Source organism: Zingiber officinale, unplaced genomic scaffold, assembly GCF_018446385.1.
Source record: "Zingiber officinale cultivar Zhangliang unplaced genomic scaffold, Zo_v1.1 ctg222, whole genome shotgun sequence".
NCBI classification, from domain to species: domain Eukaryota; kingdom Viridiplantae; phylum Streptophyta; class Magnoliopsida; order Zingiberales; family Zingiberaceae; genus Zingiber; species Zingiber officinale.
The window spans coordinates 54,752-72,962 of NW_024589898.1; the positions used below are offsets into that span (position 1 = coordinate 54,752).

The following is an 18,211-nucleotide window of genomic DNA, read 5'->3' on the forward strand; positions in this document are numbered from 1 at the left end:
GCCACGTGCCCAACGTCCGTTGGTTCAGCGATTCGGACAGGATCAATAGTTATAAATTATTCTATTTTCCCTTTGTCTACATTCTATCATTTACAATTGTTCTTGTTTAGGTAATAAAAAATATAGTTTGTTTTTTCTTTTGCTCTATGCCTAAAAAGACTTTCATTTAGTTCTTGATAAATGATAATAGCTGATTTGGTCTCATTGCGATTTTTATTTTTTAAGGATTGTATTCAGTTTTATTATTTTTGGACATTATTTTTTATTTATTTATTTTTTGTGCTTCACCGATGATGAGTTGAGCATGAGAATATGATTTTATTATTATTATTATTATCTTATTTCATTGTTCTTATTTACTCAATTTTGTTCCTTTTTTTATAAGGGTTGTTCTCTTTATTTTTCATTTAAATAATTAGACAAACTTTTATCTTTCTTTATTTTGAAATAATTTTGAATACACTTATTTTTTTAGTTAAGAGAATTGTAAACTTATTAATTATTATATCTAATAATAATACTCTGTTTAATATTGTAAAATTTATATTTATTTGAATTTGATTATCAAAATTTGAATATAAAATTTTAATTAATAATTTTACGTTTAAAAAGTAAGAAAATTAAATTGTATAAAAAAATATTTTTTAAAATTAATATTTTGTTTGTAAAAAAAAATTAAATTACCATTTTTATCCCAATTTGAGGTTTTTTTTTTTCTAAACAATGTTAAAGATCGAATTTTTTTTTTCTAAATACCTCAAATAGGCCGACCTTGCTCTTGAATTGGCCCGTCTAATTAACAATCCACCTGGAGTTAGATTGATTATTTTTTCAATCCGTCCGAATAACGAGCCGATCCGCCTTGATAATTTTAGACATCACATAAATATTTCAAACTAAATTTATTGTGTTTATTGCAGATATAATTTTAAAATTTTGAAATCAATTGATCACCCTGATTGTGATACAGCAGGATATAATTGGAAATTATTTGATAAATATGAAAGTCAGATTCGCGTATTGGGTGGGTATTACGACTAAGAACGCGGTTTCAGTAAATCGCTGAATTTCTTTTCTTCTTTAAATATTCGTCGCCGTTTTAGTTTCGGAATCGGTGGCGATCGCCGATTTACCCATCTCCAACGATTTCGTGGTTCGGAGACCTAGACCTTCTCTCCTCTTCCCTTGATCGAAGGAGGCGGCGAACGAAGACGCCGAATGGACTCGAATCCAAAGCTCTCGTTAATGGTTGCTGTTCTTTCGGCGATCGCTGGATTGGCGGCTGCTTCGAGCTTTATCTCAGGTGATCCCTCTTCTTGGTGAAATTTGGTCTTTCGAGCCGGATTTGGTGAGTTTACGAAATGTTTTTGGCTTTAGATGATGCGTCGGTGCCTCATGGATCTGGTGGTCGGAGCTTGCTCCAAGCAACAACTAGTAAGATTTCATTCTCTGTTCCTTTCTTTACCTCCTTAACCATCTTTTTCTTAGATTTATCCTCGAGATCCATTGCGTTTCTCGAACGCACGTTTTGCCTATTTTTTCTTTTTCAATAATCTGGGTCAATGATTATTAACTTCGATGAAGAATTTGTAGTCCCTGATTTAATACAACAAAAGCTGTGTTAGTCCCACTCATTTCAGCTCCGCTAATGATTCATGTACCTGAAGACCCTGACCATCTAAGCTATCAGTTATTGATTTGAAAAAGCTTATGCTAATCCATAGCACAGACTTGAGTTAGTAGCTGCGAATGATTCGAGGAGATTTAGCATCATGTAGTTGATTTGACTGTCTTGTTTCTCACTTAGCTTTTCCACATTGTCTTTGCCCATCGTTTCACAAAGAACAGTTTGATGGATTCATATACAGTGTAAGGGAATGCGTCCTTCAACAACAATAAGTAAAGATTTGTTCATGTGTGTGGCGTCGATGATGAACCAGCGATTGAGCAACTCATGTTTATGGCAATATTGTTTTTGAGTCAGCAACTTAAGCTGAGTTTTATTTGCAGTGAGCATCTCTCAATTGAGATGATACATGAATTAGGATAGAAGTGAAATGTCAGAAGGTTTAGCACAAAAGGTGAACTTGTCACAATTTGCACTTCTAGAAACTAACTCGACATTTTACTAAGGTCATCATATTGCAATATTTGCACCAGTAGCTTTAGCTAAGATGCCGAGTGATTTCATTCATCATGTGAATGAGGGATCATTGGAAGAAACTGCTATGTAGAATTTTCTTGCTTCTCTGTGGTCATCCATTGGATTTATCATGAATTTGTAGTTTAACTCGTCTTGCATCACTGCCTAGGTTGCCCTGTGAACTTTGAGTTCATGAACTATACAATCATCACAAGCCGGTGCAAGGGTCCCCGGTATCCGGCAGATCAATGTTGCAGAGCTCTCACGGATTTTGCATGCCCGTATGCTGAACAAATAAACAATTTGACGAACGATTGTGCACAAATCATGTTCAGTTACATCCATCTCTACGGGAACTACCCTCCAGGGCTATTCGCGAACGAATGCCACGGTGGCAAGTTAGGGATTTCTTGCATGGCTAGTGCCCCACAGCCGCCGATCAGTTCACGCACAGGACGCAAGAACCAAAGCCTTATTTCTTTGGCCTTGCTTTTGTGTGGTCTCCTAGGGTTTATGCTTTGTTAACCAAAGTGGAATAAGTTGTAGATTTCCAAAAGATGCAAGACCACAGTCCAATATTATTACAGTTGAGTTAAATTTGATAAAATTGTTATAGGAATATGGCCATGTGTTATCACTATGTATCTATTAATTCGATAGAACAATAAGATTTTTTTAGTAACCCATCTTTAAGTAGTTGAGCTCTTGTTCCTCTTTTGTTGCAGGTCGTATTGTCCTCTTCCATAATGAACCTTGACAAAATGAAAGAACTGCTTGTTCAAAACGCAAAAATAATCAAGTAGATTAGCTCATTCCTGTGTTCCTAAGAGCTGCACAAGACTAAAAGATCCTTATAATACTGCATAAACAATGCAAAAGGTTTTCCCATCAGAAATCATGTGGGTGTTACAGCCCCTCCAGAGGGCTGTAAGTACATGATGAATAATCAAAAGTCCAAAGAATCATTCGAACTATCAGAAATCTAGAGGGGAAAATGGGAAACTAATAACTTTAATGGATTCTTCAATTGATTTAGAACTCAAATGAAAAGAAAATAACGAAAAGGCAGCTTGTAGAGTTCCCACTGTCACCGATAACCATCCCATGCTCCACTTTGATCTTAGATATTTCACTAAATATCAAATTAAGATAGAATTAAGCAAAATGTCCAAGTAGATATTAAAATAAAATGCACTTAAAGCTTCTATTAGTCTTAAGGCTACTGCAAGGAAAATAGACTTTGTCAAGGCATGGATAAGTAGAGGACACGGCAAAACCATAAACTCAAATTAGCACCACGAACTCCAGCAAACAAGCAGCATTGAAAAGCTTAGTCGACTTCCTCCATCTTGCTCTCCTCTGCATCCCCTTCCTCAAGGGCAGGCATGTCGGTGTCTTCCACCTTGTCATCCTCATCGATGCTGAGACCTAACTTGAGCATGCGATGAATCCTGTTGCCGAAAGTGTTGGGATCATCAAGACTGAAACCGGAAGTTAAGAGGGCAGTTTCATAGAGCAACAATGTCAGATCCTTGACAGACTTATCATTCTTGTCAGCATCAGCCCGCTTCCTCAACTCTTCCATGATTGGATTCTCTGGGTTTATCTCCATAGTTTTCTTGCTCGACATGTAACCAGACATGGAGGAGTCCCTCAGAGCTTGAGCCTTCATGATCCTCTCCATGTTAGCAGTCCATCCATACTCACCAGTGACCAAACAACAGGGAGAGTCAACCACGCGATCAGAGACAACGACCTTTTCAACCTTGTCACCAAGCACTTCCTTGATGACCTTGCAGAGCCCTTCAAACTTCTCCTTTAGAGTTTCCTTTGTCTTTTTCTCATCCTCACTCTCGTCCAGCTTCAGTCCCTCCTTTGTAGCAGACACAAGCTTCTTGCCCTCGAAGTCCTTCAGCTGGCCAACAGCATATTCATCAATCGCATCAACCATAAAGAGAACCTCATAGCCCTTCTTCTTCAACTTTTCAAGGAAGGGAGAATTCTCCACAGCCTTTTTGCTTTCACCAGTGATATAGTAAATGTCATTCTGGCCCTCCTTCATTCTTGTAACATAGTCCTTGAGGCTTGTCATCTCATCACCGCTCTTGGTGGAATGGAACCTCAACAATTCAGCAATCTTAGACCTATTCTGGGAATCTTCATGGATTCCGAGCTTGAGATTTTTCGAGAATGACTCATAGAACTTGTTGTAATCCTCCTTGTTCTCAGCAATCTCAAAGAAGAGCTCAATGCATTTCTTCACTAGGTTCTTGCGGATAACCTTGAGGATCTTGTTCTGCTGAAGAGTCTCTCTTGAGATATTGAGTGGAAGGTCCTCAGAGTCCACAATTCCCTTTATAAAGCTCAAGTACTCAGGAATCAATTCCTCACAGTTGTCCATGATGAAAACACGACGAACATAGAGCTTGATGTTGTTGAGCTTCTTCCTAGTGTCAAAGAGATCAAAAGGAGCTCTTTTTGGCACAAACAAAACAGCCTTGAACTCAAGTTGGCCTTCAACCGAGAAATGTTTCACAGCCAAATGCTCCTCCCAATCATTTGTGAGGCTCTTGTAGAAAGCAGAATACTCTTCCTTGGTGATTTCTTCAGGTTTCCTCATCCAGATGGGTTTCTGTTTGTTGACCAATGACCATTCATGGGAAACCTCCTTGATCTTCTTCTTTTTCTTCTCTTTCTCATCCTTTTCCTCATCAACATCTTCCACCTTGCCCTCTTCAGTGTCTTTCTTTTCTTCTTCATCCTCATCATCTGAGATTTCTTTCTCAGTGGTTTTCTCAGTCCACAGGGAGATGGGATAGCTGATGAATTCAGAGTGCTTCTTCACCAAGTCTTTAAGGCGGCGTTCCTCGAGATATTCCAACTGCAATAATACATCCAGAGTCATTCATCTTATCAGTTAGTACCACCGACAATCTTAATTATCAAACATGGTTGTTGAAACAAAGTACAATGAACAACCAAATGATTCTAGGTAACCACTATGATTCTATCTTGAAACATAGAGCTTAAAAAAGTGAAGGATAAGCAAGTAATCTGTGAAAAATCACACCTATTTTATACAATGGGATAATCTACAACTACAGATAGCAGCATAGTGAAGTAAAGAGCATATGATTCACAACATCAGTGTCATCGATATAGTTTTGCTAAAAGATTAATATGTCAAACACTTGTTGTTTAACATCACATGAGGATGCAAGGAAATTAGAAGAGAGAAATAGAATAAATACATTTTGTTTAGAGTAATTGCCACATGAAAGATTTCTACATCTACAATAAACAACATTTCTCCATCAAGTTTCATATCATAATTAATTCCACTCTAGTTTCAATCATATTTGAATAACCTATTTGTTGAAAGCTAGTTCCAACGTTAATGGAGTTAAATTTAGGAACTGTTTCGTATACAAATTCAGAGTCGTGCATTCTACAAACAAACTAAAAATTCAAAAATTACATATAATCAAAAAAAGGATTTGGATGAAAAATAACTAAACATACTATTAGGAATTCTTAAAAATTCATAAGAGTAATTGTGGAGTACACATAACGCCAGCATATAGATACTTTACAACTCCCCACATATTAAATACAAACTGAGGAATTTCCAGCAATATAGAATTATGCAATCGGAATATTTTCCAGCAATAATTGATTTTATACAAGTTTTAAACTATGGAAAAGTAATTATAAACTTTTCTTCTACAGGCAAGCAGAATAAAGCAAGCAGAATAAAGCAATCCTGTAAACGACAAGCTACGTAATGGTTGAGTAAAGTTTGGTGTTACCTGATCCTCCTTGAGGAAGAGAGTGATTTTTGTTCCCCTTCCAAGATTCTCCCCTGAGGAATCCCGGGTAACCGTAAACGAACCCCCAGCCTGGGACTCCCAAACGTACTGCTCGTCGTCATTATGCTTGGTGGTCACCACGACCCTTTCAGCCACCAGATACGCAGAATAAAACCCAACTCCAAATTGGCCGATCATGCTGACATCAGCTCCAGCAGCGAGGGCCTCCATGAACTCCTTGGTACCGGACCGGGCAATTGTACCAAGATTGTTAACCAGATCGGATTTTGACATACCGATACCGCTGTCAATAATGGACAAGGTATTCGTGGCCTTATCCGGAACAATATGGATGAAGAGCTCCGGCTGAGCGTCGAGCTTGCTCTTGTCCGTGAGACTCTCGAACCGGATCTTGTCTAAGGCCTTCATTACAGCCATGACAGCAACAACGAAGAATTCTTTCATATAAAAAAAAACAAAGCAAAAACGTTGTTCTCATGATCGAGATTAGGGAGGACGAGAACTCACATCGGAGGAGTTACTGATGAGCTCGCGAAGGAAGATCTCCTTGTTGGAGTAGAAAGTATTGATGATGAGGCTGAGGAGCTGGTTGATCTCCGCCTGAAAAGCAAAGGTCTCTGTCTCGGCAGCCATGGCAGGATCTGTTTGATTCCACCAAGCGATCGGCGCCGGAGATGTGGGCGAGAATGAGGACTAGGGTTGAAGGAAGAGGCGGAATATATAATGTAGCAGAAGCGAAGCGTGGTTCTAGACTCTTCTGTAGATCATTTTCTATGAGACCGGATCAAACGACAAAAGCAGGATCCGAATCCGATAAGAATTCTAGATGTTTCTGTGTTTAAAGAGTGTACGCTAATTAAAACACTTTTCCATTCATATCTTATATTAACTGGAAATTTGTTGGAACGAAGATCAATTTGTCGATAAATAAGATTAAAAATAAAAATAAATAATTCTTTAGAATGTTATCTAATTACATATCAAATCAATTTATTTCCTCTCCCCTTTATTAAATAAAGCTTCGAATATTTACATATACATAAATTGATGTGTGTGGTCTTTTAACATTAATTAAATAAATTTTATGATGTGTTTTTTTAATGGAGATTTTGTTTTTGAATTGGATTGTTAATTTGTTATTATATATTTTGATAAACAATATTCTAAATCGGAAATGTGAGAAAATATAATTTTCAATATAAATAATTTTAATTCAGCCAAGAAAAGCTCTCCGCCGTTGATGCTTTTTGTGATCAATAAACACGTCAATTAAAGCATTTGCCGTCATCTTCAGTCGAGAATTAAACTGGGATTGTGCTACCATTTAGGCTTCGGGCTTCCACGGCGGCGACAAGGGCCTCCTTCTCCTCCTCCTCCGGTCATGACATCCGTAAGCTCCGCCTTGTCCGCCACCCTCCCTCGATACGCGCGGTGGTGTCCCGTATGAAGAAGGAGACGGTGCGTCGGGAGCTGCAGAACTGCCACCTTCTCGCCAGGATCTGGTGCCATGGCCTCACGGTACGGCAGCTGCAGGCGCTCCGTGGATCCCTTCCTCCCACTTCGAATCTCATCGTTGCCAAGAATACGCTCGTGGAGAAGGCCATCTCCGGCACCCGGTGGGACCCCCTTCAGCCCTGCGCCAAGGGGATGAACGCCTGGCTCTTCGTGCACTCGGACGAGATCCCGCCCGACATCAAGCCCTGCCGTGACTTACATCGGGAATTCAAGCTCTCCCTCAATGACTTCACCGGCGCCGTCTTTGAGGGCCGTCTCTATGGGCCCGACGATCGACTTCCAAGCCCTTGAGACCATGCCCACGCGGATGGAATCGTACGCTTACCTCCTCGGCTGCTTGCAGACTCCTGCTGTCTCCTTATTGAGCGTATTTCAGTTGCCGGAGAAGGATGCTAACCAAGCTGCAGAAGGAACCACCGCAGCAGCCTCTTCTGAGAACTAGAGCTAGGTAATTGTAGTATGCAATCCCTAATATGATCCTCTTTCTACACTCATGCTTTAGTTAGGTTCTCTTGATTGCTTGGCGAGCGTCTAATCCTTTTCTAGAGGAATATTTAGCTCTATAAGAGTAACAGAACTTGCATAATTTACAATTAGGATCTCTGTTATAGACTAGCAGCCTTAATGTCTTTCTAGAAATGTAGAGGAAGAAGAAAATTTGGTTTGCCAAACAATTGTTGGACAAACCGATCTATTACCGGAGATATTGGGAATTAGCTAAATTTAAATATACCAAATTAAATCCAACTTATCTGTCCTGAGCAGAGAATTCAAGCAAGCAGATGGTGTGCTTCGAGGTTTCCTCGGGTCGTCTGTTTCTGTCAAGTGCTGAGTGAACTGCCGAGCCAACTGAGTGACCGGACGGGTGAGTCGCAGACCAAGTGACCGAGCGGCTAAACAAGCATGCAACCGACCGAGCAAATGGACCGAGGCCTCCGAGGGTCGCAATTTCCCCACCGCCCCATCTCCGTTTGTGTTTCGAGATTTCCTCGGATCGTCTATTTTCGAGGATGCAATGGTGAACCGTGATCCCCACCAAGCACTGATGGTCATGGCGAACTGAGAGGTACCCGACTGCTATCACGGGCATGGAGAGCTTCAACTTAACAAGTCAACATTGTTCAATGCAATCCGAGTCCTGGATTTGCACCCCCTTGCGCACCCACGTGTGAGAGAGAACTTTTCCCTATGCATTTGTTCACACCATCAATGTATGTGAATCAATATAAACCAGCCAATATGCCTTGAAACTCAATGTGGGGCTAAAGTCTCATTTACAATGGAGGTTCATGCCTCTTTCACTTCTTCTCCATTCACATATATCCAACATCAATTAGCTTACAATCGGTGAATTGACCAATTATGTGAAAATAAAGATGATAATCCCACAACTAATAAGCTCAAATGAAACAACTCTACTATACGTAATTAACGAATCTAATGAGTCATGAAATTGAATGTTGACTATACATTTCAAATTAGATTATAATAGAGAATGAGTTGGTAAAGGAAATATAGTCTGCATAGGAACATTCTCTGAACAAATGGAATTTTGATAGTAGCTACCTAATGTCTTTCTACAAGTGGAGGGTAATAAGTTGATTTGGTTTGATACTTGATTGGTGCTTCTATCTGATCACTTTAATGTCAGTGAAATAGGCAGTTGATGTGAAAATAAAGAGCATAATTAACTTGTTATAACAAAATTAAACAAGTTCTACTATACATAATTGTCAGTCAAACATGAGTCAGAACATTTGGTTGTGGTATAGACTTCAATCTAGATTTTAATGGAGAACTTGGGAATTTAACATAGTGGATTATGTATATACAAAAACGCTGAAGAAATGGAATTTTGATACTATTAGCCTAATGTCTTTCTTTGAGTGAAGGGTAATAAGTTAATATGTTTGCTACTCGATTGGTGCTTATATTTGGTCAATTTACAGTCGGTGAATTAGCCATGTGAAAATATGGAGGACAGCTTCAGTTCTGCAACTTATTATCACAAAATGGAACAAGCTCTACTATACTTAAATTATGAATCAAATATGAGCTAGAACATTAGGTTCTGGCTAGAGTTTAGACTGAATTGCAACAGTAAGTGAGTTGGTAATGGAAATACATTATTTATGTTCTTTCTTGTTTGGATAGTTGATTATGCTGAGAAAAAAAATGCCAAATAAATGGAATCTCAATGTTTTATTTCAACTCTACTTGAATGGAACAAGCTTTGCTCTAGTTAAATTGTGAATTTAATGAATTTGTGCTGGCTATATGTTTTATACTAAATTGTAAAGCAATTGAATTTGTGCTTTCTTGTTTGTATAGTGGATTTTGCATAAAGCAAACTTTTCAACAAATGGAATTTAGTCCTAAGGTAAGAGTAGAGATTTGCAGTTTAGTTTGTTGCTATTCTACTCTTCTTTCTTGTTGGACAAACGTACTCTTTAGACAGTCATTTTTTAGTCATAAGATACATGTTTTGGTTCTCTTCTTATGCATGTCTTGGCTCTGCATTTTTGATGATTCCATCATTTTTTTTACACTAAAATTTAGTTTTATTCTGTGCAGATTTGATTTATTTTGTCCTCAACTGAGAATGAATCAAGTTCCTTAGTTGAGAAGATCCCAGCCAAGGATTGGTGTGCTATGCTAGTCTTCATAAACTTGATCCTGGATTTTAGAAGTCTGGCTTGTATCAAGCAGCAAACATTTTTTTTCTGCTTTTATGTTTCAAGATTTTTAACTTATCCTCATAATTGTAATAAGCATTTTATTATATTACAAAAATATATATAAAATAAAACATCAGTAAGGTAATCTAAATCTTGTTTGGATTGGGATTGAATTAAAGTCAAATGGAATTAGGACTGTAATGTAATGAAAGTATTTTTAGAATGAAAAATATGATGAAATATTATTTTAATACTTTTTTAAAAAAAAATACTCGAAAAAGATTTACAGATATGCCTTTTTAATTTTTGCCCCTCCCCTCATTTTATATAAATTACAATCTAATTTTTGCGGTTTAATTTTTACACGAGTGGTGAAGGGTAGTTACGGATGAAGATACCAAAATAACTTTTTAATATTCAAAACAACAAAAAAAAAAAATTATACCCTGAAAGAAAAAGCCAAAAATAGCTTATTACCATAGTACCTTATACCTATACGGCTATATATACGACCGAAGCGGCTCCGTTTCCTTTGGTATCTTCTCTTCGCTCTCTAACTTTATCGCGCCGTCGATCTCCGCCATCCGCCGATCGTCTCCGCCTCCTCGTCCGGAGACTCCGTAGACCGCGCTCCTCCTCCAGATATTCGCGTCCTCGAACTTTTCTGCCTGATCCTGCCGATTCTCGCCCTATTCCACCAAATTTCCCTCCGGTCCGTACGATATGAGGAGGTACTTAGGGTCTTTCTCCGTGTCTCGCTTTAGAATTACTCTAAGGGATCTATGATCGGTCTGATTCCTCAAACTGATTTTGACTTTCGTGCTTCCGTCTGACTATTTGCTGCTTCTGTTGTTGTTGTCTTTCCGTTTAGAGTTTTGCTTCTAGTATAATCATCCTTGAATTCTGTGGCTGGAATTGCATAGGGAATATTTCACCTGAATTTCATTTATTTAGATCGCCCCAATTTTCCAATTTGTTTTTGGGCTTCTCACTGCCATTTAACACAAAAATTTCCTTTTTGTCGAACCATTTGTTGGATTGGGTAGCTATTTTGTGATTAATAACTCTGAGAAAGAAATTTGATACTGCAGAATAAATACCGTTATATAGCATGGAATTCATATTTTAAGTACACAAGATACTAAATTTATATATAAAGTAATAAACGATTGCAACTTAAGGATTTGAATTAGTAATAACGAGATACAAAACCGTTCATTGTGGTTTCAAGCTTGGATATAAAAGATTAAGGGTTGCATAGATCCTAACAGCCAATGTGAAACAATATCAAAAAATTTATGAGCACTAACTTTAGTACTGTAAACCCCCTCTAAGGGCAATATGTCAATTAGCTATAGCCTTATGCAGTTCAATAAATGAGATATGGTTTATGTAGCCTACCCTAAATATTTTAGATTCACAGCTTGTTCTCTGCAGTAGTACATTGTAAGTTATTGTAATTATTAGAATTTCTAAAAAAAATGTTGAATTAATCACAGTGCAGGTAAAATATAAGTTTTATGAAGGAATTCATATAAAATCATAATCCATTCAGAGCAATGCAAATCCATATATTTTGTGCTTTTGTAGTTATGTCTCTTTGTTTCTTTTTTATTTTTATTTTTTAAATAATTTTAAATCTTTTCCAACCAATCTAATGCATCCAGTAGAAGCTTTTCTGAACAATTGAACCTATTACTCATAGTAATTTTACCATCCTTGCAAACAACCATTTGACCATCTATAGGAATTGCTATTTTTTTATCCATAATAAAACTCTCATACTATTTGTCTCCATTGTTGGAAGACTAAACGTCAAAGCAAAAAAGAAAGAAATCATAAACAATTGCTAGTTAAGCAATAATGGAGTACAAGAAAATGGAATGAAATGTTCATTTGGAAATCCACTGGACCATTTTTTTGGTAAGGTATGTGGAATAGTGCAAATCATTTTTGAGAAGTGGATTAATTAAATCTAAATAGTTTGAATAGCCAACTAAACAAAAATGAAAAATCAAATTAAATTAAATGAAGATAGGAAGCTTGGCCATGATGCCTTTATATGAAGAGGGGAGAAAGATGGCTTTGATCTGGCAAGAGTTAATTTATTGGTTATTGTGGACCTCATCCTTACTGACTCCAATCTCAATGCAGCAAGCTTGTTTCTTCCCAGGCATCATCAGATGTAGACTCCGCCCTTGTTTATTGTACTAGGTCTTGACATGACAACATTTCTATTTTCTATCACAATGCAATGTTGTGATTCTACCATACCTGATCTCTCCAGTTCTATTTTTAACAGTAGATTCTTTTTTTAATAATAGTCTGGGTTAATTTCCAATCGATTGAGTTGTATCTAGTAGGTTAGATTTAATTTTAATAGATGAATTTAAGCAGTGGAAAAAGACCGGAAGACAGGAAAGAGAAGGGAATAGGGGAAAAGAGGAAAGAGATAAGATTAAGAGAGTAAATAAATAGTTCATAGCATCCACTTAATCCTACTTAAACTTAAACGCATCTCATTAAAACAACTGTTCAAATAATTAAAATGAATTAACTGTTTCTGCATCAATTCTTTATGGCTTAGTTTTACTGAATATCTCATTGTTAATGCTGAGTATGCAGATTTTTTTATCCCTTGTAAATTTCATAAGTATAGTCTGTTTTGTATGTTTCATGTAAAGATGAATTTTGTATGTATTTGTCTTATAAAATCCTCTGTTTTATAATATGTTTATAAGTTAATTAGATGATTTTTTTTTCTTTGATTAATCTAGGACTTTGTGCAAGTTTTTTATGCATGGAGCTTGCTTGAAGGGGGATCACTGTGAGTTTTCCCATGATTGGCAAGATCAAGCCAACAATGTAACTCATCTTGTTGTCCAGATTGAAAATTGTTTCTCCTTTAGTTGCTAATGTGTATTTATTACAGATATGCACCTTTTACCAGAAAGGTGTCTGCTCTTATGGTAGTCGTTGCAGATATGACCATGTAAAAGTTTCCCGTACCCATTCATCAGGTCCATCATTCTCCTTATCACCAAACTCTCATCCTCGCTCATCATCGGGTTCTCATCAAGTCACTCACACTTCTGAAGTTCCTTCAGCAAGAGAACATGTTTTGGAACCAAGCAAATCCATAGATGTGTCAACAATGAATTTGATCCACAAACTTCCTTCTACATCTGTATGGACAAGTAATTTTGAAACTGTTACTTCTTCGAATGATGAGCTTGGAGACCATCCTACCTATTTAACAGATTCTGACCGCCCCATCTGCTCGTTTGCTGCCGCTGGTAGATGTCCTTATGGACAAAGTTGCCCTCGCCTCCATGGTGATTTATGCACCATTTGTGGAAAACATTGCTTGCATCCATTCCGTCCTGATGAAAGAGAGGAACATATAAAGATGTGTCAAAAGAATAACAAGCACCTTGAAGCCCTGAAATACAGTCAAGAAATAGAGTGCAGCGTTTGTCTTGACCGAGTACACTCTAAACCCAATCCAGCTGAGAGGAAATTTGGGTTGCTTTCGGAGTGTGACCATCCATTTTGTATCTCATGTATTCGCAATTGGCGTGGCAATTCTCCAGCATCTGGCATGGATATCAACTCTGCATTAAGGGCTTGTCCTATATGCCGAAAGCTATCATACTTTGTCATCCCTAGTATCATCTGGTATTCTACAAAGGAGGAAAAGCAGGAGATCGTTGACAACTACAAAGCCAAACTCAAGTATCATATATATTTTTTTCAATTATCTGTGCTAATTTGTCAAGTATGCAATATATAATTATCTGTTGCTTTAAGTAGATAGGGCAAGATATATAATCTAATTACTTAAGTTGGATGCAAAAATAGTTGAATTCTTCCTTTTTGCGGCTTAGATTATTCTTTTCATGTTCAGTATCCTCAATGAAAAGTGGTTATTTCAGGCTAGTAGATTGATCTAGTTTAATTGAGTTGTTCTAGTTCTGACAATTTTGATCTGAAACCTACTAATGAAACCAATGGATTCATTTCTCTTGGTTAAAATTAAGTGACATGAAGTTGCAGTTCAATTATCAAATTATCAATTGGCATTGATTGAATGCTAAAAAAAATCTCTCTTTTATTCTTCAGCTATGATTTTAATAAATAAGCTACTCTTGTGACTTGTGTTTGTGCCACATTCAGCAACTGCATCATTTACAGTTTTCTTGAACCACATCTTAGTGTCATTAAGATGATATCACTAGAATGTATATTTATGCTAGATCACTGACAATTTTGATCTGAAACCTAATAATGAAACCAATGGATTCATTTATATTGGTTAAAATTAAGTGACATGAAGTTGCAGTCCAATTATCAAATTATCAATCAGCTTTGATCGAATGCTGAAGAAAAATCTGTCTTTTATTCTTCAGCTTCGATTTCAATAAATAGGCTACTCTTATGACTTGTGATTGTGCCACATGCAGCAACTTCATCATTTACAGTTTTCTTGAACCACATCTTAGTGTCATTAAGATGATATCTCTAGAATGTATATTTATGCAGATCACTGACTTGTCTAATTTGTCAGATCAATTGATTGCAAATATTTTGACTTTGGAAATGGCACATGCCCTTTTGGAACTAGCTGCTTCTACAAGGTTATATGTCACTCCTTGAAGATTCTTTGCATTGCCGTACTATTTCATGCTTAGATATATATGGGAGCTTTAGTTATACTTCTTTCTCAGCCTTTGATTGGAGATATCATTTTTCAATTAGACAAGCATATGTGTGTATAAGAGCATCTCCATTCTTCATATTGCCTGACTTATCATGATTATATATGGATGTTGTTGTTTTTATTTTTTTGCAATTGTTAATAGCTCATTTTTCTATTGGACAAACATGTACTTATACTTACATCTCCTAGTACAGAATCATCCCAATCATGCTTACTACAAATATTGTAAAGAACAGTGCTAAGAATACAGATTATGAAATTATGTTTCTGGTTAGGTAAGTTGAATGCTAAAATAGCGATTGGGAATCAAAATACTACATGCTGGATATATTCTTGTGAATGCACATGAATTAACCTGATCGATGCACACATACTATTATATCCTAAAGACCATGCTTGGAATATCCATTTCTAACAGTGTCAGAGGTCTTCTTATGTCATTTCCATGATGAAAAAAAATATATGTTTGGTGTGGATTGGCATGGATATGTTCTTGTGGACTTCGTAGTTAGATAAGTTGAATCAATAATAAGTTGATGTGACCAAAAGGTCACGATTTGAATCCTAGAAACAACCTCTTGCAAAAAGCAAGGTAAGACTGCGTAAAATGGATCCTTCTCGTGGACCCCGCATGGCTGGAGCTTCGTGCACCAAGCTGTCCTTTTAATAATACTTGATGTGAGGAGTAAATGTGGCTGTATATAATGTTACTTAACATGATCAAAGTGATCCAAAATGGTTCTAGAAGTTGTTAGTGCTCAATGGTTGGAATAGGATAAGGTCCATATGCCAATCCCAAATGGTTGAAATTCATGGCTAATCATCTTTTCCATCAATAGGTGTGTTGTTATCACTATCGGCAATTATTTTATATTGTCTTGAACATATTCTTTTAAGAAAATTGATATCACCAATTTTCTTTATTTGTTCATTATCAATGACTATATATCTTTAATTGATTCATCTTTTGAAAAATCTTGTTTGAGTTTTTCATTTAACGATTGACATTAACCTTCACAGCATGCATATAGAGATGGTCGTTTGGAAGAAGTCGTACTACGCCATCTAGATGCTGAAGATGGAAACACGGTCATTGCCAAAGATATAAGGTTCTTCAATGATGTCTCATTGTTATTTTTTTTCAATTCTATATTGCCAACAAGTGTATTTATAGCTGACTCAATTGGACTATTATTTTATCAGGCTTTCCGATTTCTTCAGCGGACTGCGTCTGTAGGCTCATATCACTTGTGTATAATAAAACGTAAGCATGGAGACCATTTTATTTCTTCTCATCAGCTAGTGATTCCAGATTTCAATCTAAAGTTGATCCATCCTTCCTTTTGATGAAATTGCAATGGATTTCTCATCTTTCTCTAATGTATTGTAACTTTCTTGGTGATGCAGTGAATGATGGCATTGTTGAAATAATATTTGCTTAGTCTGTTTTTGCTACGTTTGCTCTGGTAAATTCTGTTGGAATTAATTTTTCCATCTAACTGCAGGAAACGTATTGTTTCAAGGATATTTGCTGTGCTGGCTCCTCTATATGCGATGAAATGGATTTATCATTCTACTGAGACTACGATATTGAGGTATTCTTCTCTCTGCAGCAGTTTAGTTGTTTCTAGTTTTTCTTCTTCAAATTTATCTCTGGTTGTTTACACAAAATGCCATTTAAATTGACAGTTGTTTCCATGATTTGCATTTTTTTTTGTATCTCCAGCCAAATGTCAAGTATTACAAAAGAACCATATGGTTTAAGATTATATGTTTGTATATAGAGATAAAACTTATAATTTGTGCAAGTTCAACTTTATGCAAATCAAGGTTCGAAATCCCGGTTTCTTATCGGGTTTCATTCGCTGTATGAACAAGAAATGACGTTAGCACTGGTCAGCACCAATCTGCAGGAGGGATCAAAGAAGGAAGAAGAAGAAATGGGGAGGAAGCTTGTGGGAGATCTCACCACTGACCTCCAGCTTAAGCCTCCTATAAAACCCTAGCTTGTGGAAGACCTGTTCTTGTCGCCAACCTCGAGCATGCAGAAGCCTCACGGGGTTCATGATGGAACACTAGCCCATGGAAACCTAAAAGCAGTGTTGCTTGACAAGCCTCATGAGTTGATAACTCCGTGTCATTTGTGTTGATGAGTTTCATGTGTCGATCAATTGGCATAATGGTAAATTTTGCCTATCTCAACCCGCATGGCTAAAAATTTTACACCATGAATCAAATTTATCAAACAACACCTTTCCATTGCCAGTAAGATGTTACAGTTTAAATACAGGTTGCGAGATAAGTGTTCATTATGTCATCCTTCTATCCTATGTGCGTTAGGCATTTGAATCATACCACAGAAGCCTTTTACTAATCCATTTCAGTTAACTTCTCCATCGTTCTTTAACCACGGAGAACTTTTTGACATATCTACCATATGGCTATCGCTGAAATATAGTCCCATTATCGACAGTCCTGTCTTTCTCAAAAACTATACAGTAATCCAAATTTCTTAATTTTGTTTTACTATCAACTTCCTAACCTTGCAATACTAACATTTTTCCTATTTTCTCCAGTGATTAATTACATTTTTTTTTTCAAATTTCCCATGACTTTTCCATATGACTGTTTGTTTCACATGGAATATTTTCATTGCAGAAATATTATCATTCTGGAGGAGGATAAGAAGGCATAATTATTTGTACAAGGAACGCCATTTGGCTTAACTGATGTTTGACACCAGAACTATGGATGTTAATTACAAGATCATAAAATGAAAAACCAATACAACAACAAAAAAACAAAACAAAAAAAAAACCTCGAGTGCAAACTTGTGCCAGTAGTTCATCGATTCTCCATCAACCTGAATGAATCTTTTGATGTTTTGAATCATTCTTGTGGCAAAACTTTGTTTATGTTTGATGAAGATGAATGATCCATTGTTGGAGGGTAGAGCTAGTGATGATAAGAACAAGCAGGTCTTCAAAACAAATTTATTTTTTTGGAAAGTATAGTTGTGATATTTCTCAACTTGGTGGTTAGGGAATCGAACTGATTCAATATTTGCAATATCTGGGTGCATTCATCTGCTGAAAATTTTACCCTTTCTACTTTTCTGCACGTTTGTTCAACTACATTTCGAGTTACGAGTAATTTTAATCAAATGTTTGATAAACCTCAATCATATTCAATCGACAGCAAGATTAATCAATGAACTCGAGCAATGGATATGAAGTGTCATAAACACCTTCAATATCCTAGAAGTATCAAATGCACATTTTGTTGAATTGTTCTTAATGAACATACTCTTCATCACCAGCAACTG

At 36.7% G+C, this 18,211-nt stretch overlaps 3 protein-coding genes and 1 pseudogene across 6 annotated transcripts; 3 read left to right on the plus strand and 1 right to left on the minus strand.

Annotated features, from left to right (window-relative positions):
- The first annotated feature begins 996 nt into the window (after window positions 1–996).
- LOC122036886 (GPI-anchored protein LLG1-like) lies at window positions 997–2,825 on the plus strand. Its single transcript, XM_042596319.1, has 3 exons — window positions 997–1,303; window positions 1,378–1,434; window positions 2,313–2,825. The coding sequence occupies exons 1-3, from the start codon at window positions 1,219–1,221 to the stop codon at window positions 2,666–2,668; spliced, it is 498 nt and encodes a 165-aa protein (XP_042452253.1). The 5' UTR covers window positions 997–1,218; the 3' UTR covers window positions 2,669–2,825.
- Window positions 2,826–3,270: 445 nt separating this feature from the next.
- Window positions 3,271–6,671, minus strand: LOC122036884 (heat shock protein 81-1-like). Its single transcript, XM_042596318.1, has 3 exons — window positions 6,481–6,671; window positions 5,953–6,375; window positions 3,271–5,024 (listed from the first exon to the last, which is right to left on the minus strand). The coding sequence occupies exons 1-3, from the start codon at window positions 6,604–6,606 to the stop codon at window positions 3,474–3,476; spliced, it is 2,100 nt and encodes a 699-aa protein (XP_042452252.1). The 5' UTR covers window positions 6,607–6,671; the 3' UTR covers window positions 3,271–3,473.
- Window positions 6,672–7,278: 607 nt separating this feature from the next.
- LOC122036868 lies at window positions 7,279–10,302 on the plus strand (annotated as a pseudogene).
- Window positions 10,303–10,680: 378 nt separating this feature from the next.
- LOC122036872 (E3 ubiquitin-protein ligase makorin-like) lies at window positions 10,681–17,955 on the plus strand. Of its 4 annotated transcripts, none has more exons than XM_042596302.1 (8): window positions 10,681–10,897; window positions 12,944–13,031; window positions 13,099–13,901; window positions 14,734–14,803; window positions 15,907–15,995; window positions 16,090–16,150; window positions 16,392–16,481; window positions 17,545–17,955. In XM_042596302.1, the coding sequence occupies exons 1-6, from the start codon at window positions 10,890–10,892 to the stop codon at window positions 16,121–16,123; spliced, it is 1,092 nt and encodes a 363-aa protein (XP_042452236.1). In that variant the 5' UTR covers window positions 10,681–10,889; the 3' UTR covers window positions 16,124–16,150; window positions 16,392–16,481; window positions 17,545–17,955. The 4 variants fall into 4 exon arrangements, with proteins under 4 accessions (XP_042452236.1, XP_042452237.1, XP_042452238.1 ...); XM_042596303.1 differs by lacking the exon at window positions 17,545–17,955 and adding an exon at window positions 16,765–17,483; XM_042596304.1 differs by lacking the exon at window positions 17,545–17,955 and adding an exon at window positions 16,787–17,482.
- Window positions 17,956–18,211: the final 256 nt, after the last annotated feature.

Bases quoted from the DNA above. Each gene is read 5' to 3' on its own strand.
- LOC122036886 (XM_042596319.1), top strand. From the start codon at position 1,219: ATGGACTCGAATCCAAAGCTCTCGTTAATGGTTGCTGTTCTTTCGGCG. The intron at 1,304-1,377 runs GTGATCCCTCTT...TTTTGGCTTTAG, and splicing joins TGCTTCGAGCTTTATCTCAG to ATGATGCGTCGGTGCCTCAT. The intron at 1,435-2,312 runs GTAAGATTTCAT...ATCACTGCCTAG, and splicing joins CTTGCTCCAAGCAACAACTA to GTTGCCCTGTGAACTTTGAG.
- LOC122036884 (XM_042596318.1), bottom strand. From the start codon at position 6,606: ATGGCTGCCGAGACAGAGACCTTTGCTTTTCAGGCGGAGATCAACCAG. The intron at 6,376-6,480 runs GTGAGTTCTCGT...GCTGTAATGAAG, and splicing joins TCATCAGTAACTCCTCCGAT to GCCTTAGACAAGATCCGGTT. The intron at 5,025-5,952 runs GTAACACCAAAC...GTATTATTGCAG, and splicing joins TCTTCCTCAAGGAGGATCAG to TTGGAATATCTCGAGGAACG.
- LOC122036872 (XM_042596302.1), top strand. The intron at 13,902-14,733 runs GTATCATATATA...CTAATTTGTCAG, and splicing joins AACTACAAAGCCAAACTCAA to ATCAATTGATTGCAAATATT. The intron at 14,804-15,906 runs GTTATATGTCAC...TAACCTTCACAG, and splicing joins GAACTAGCTGCTTCTACAAG to CATGCATATAGAGATGGTCG.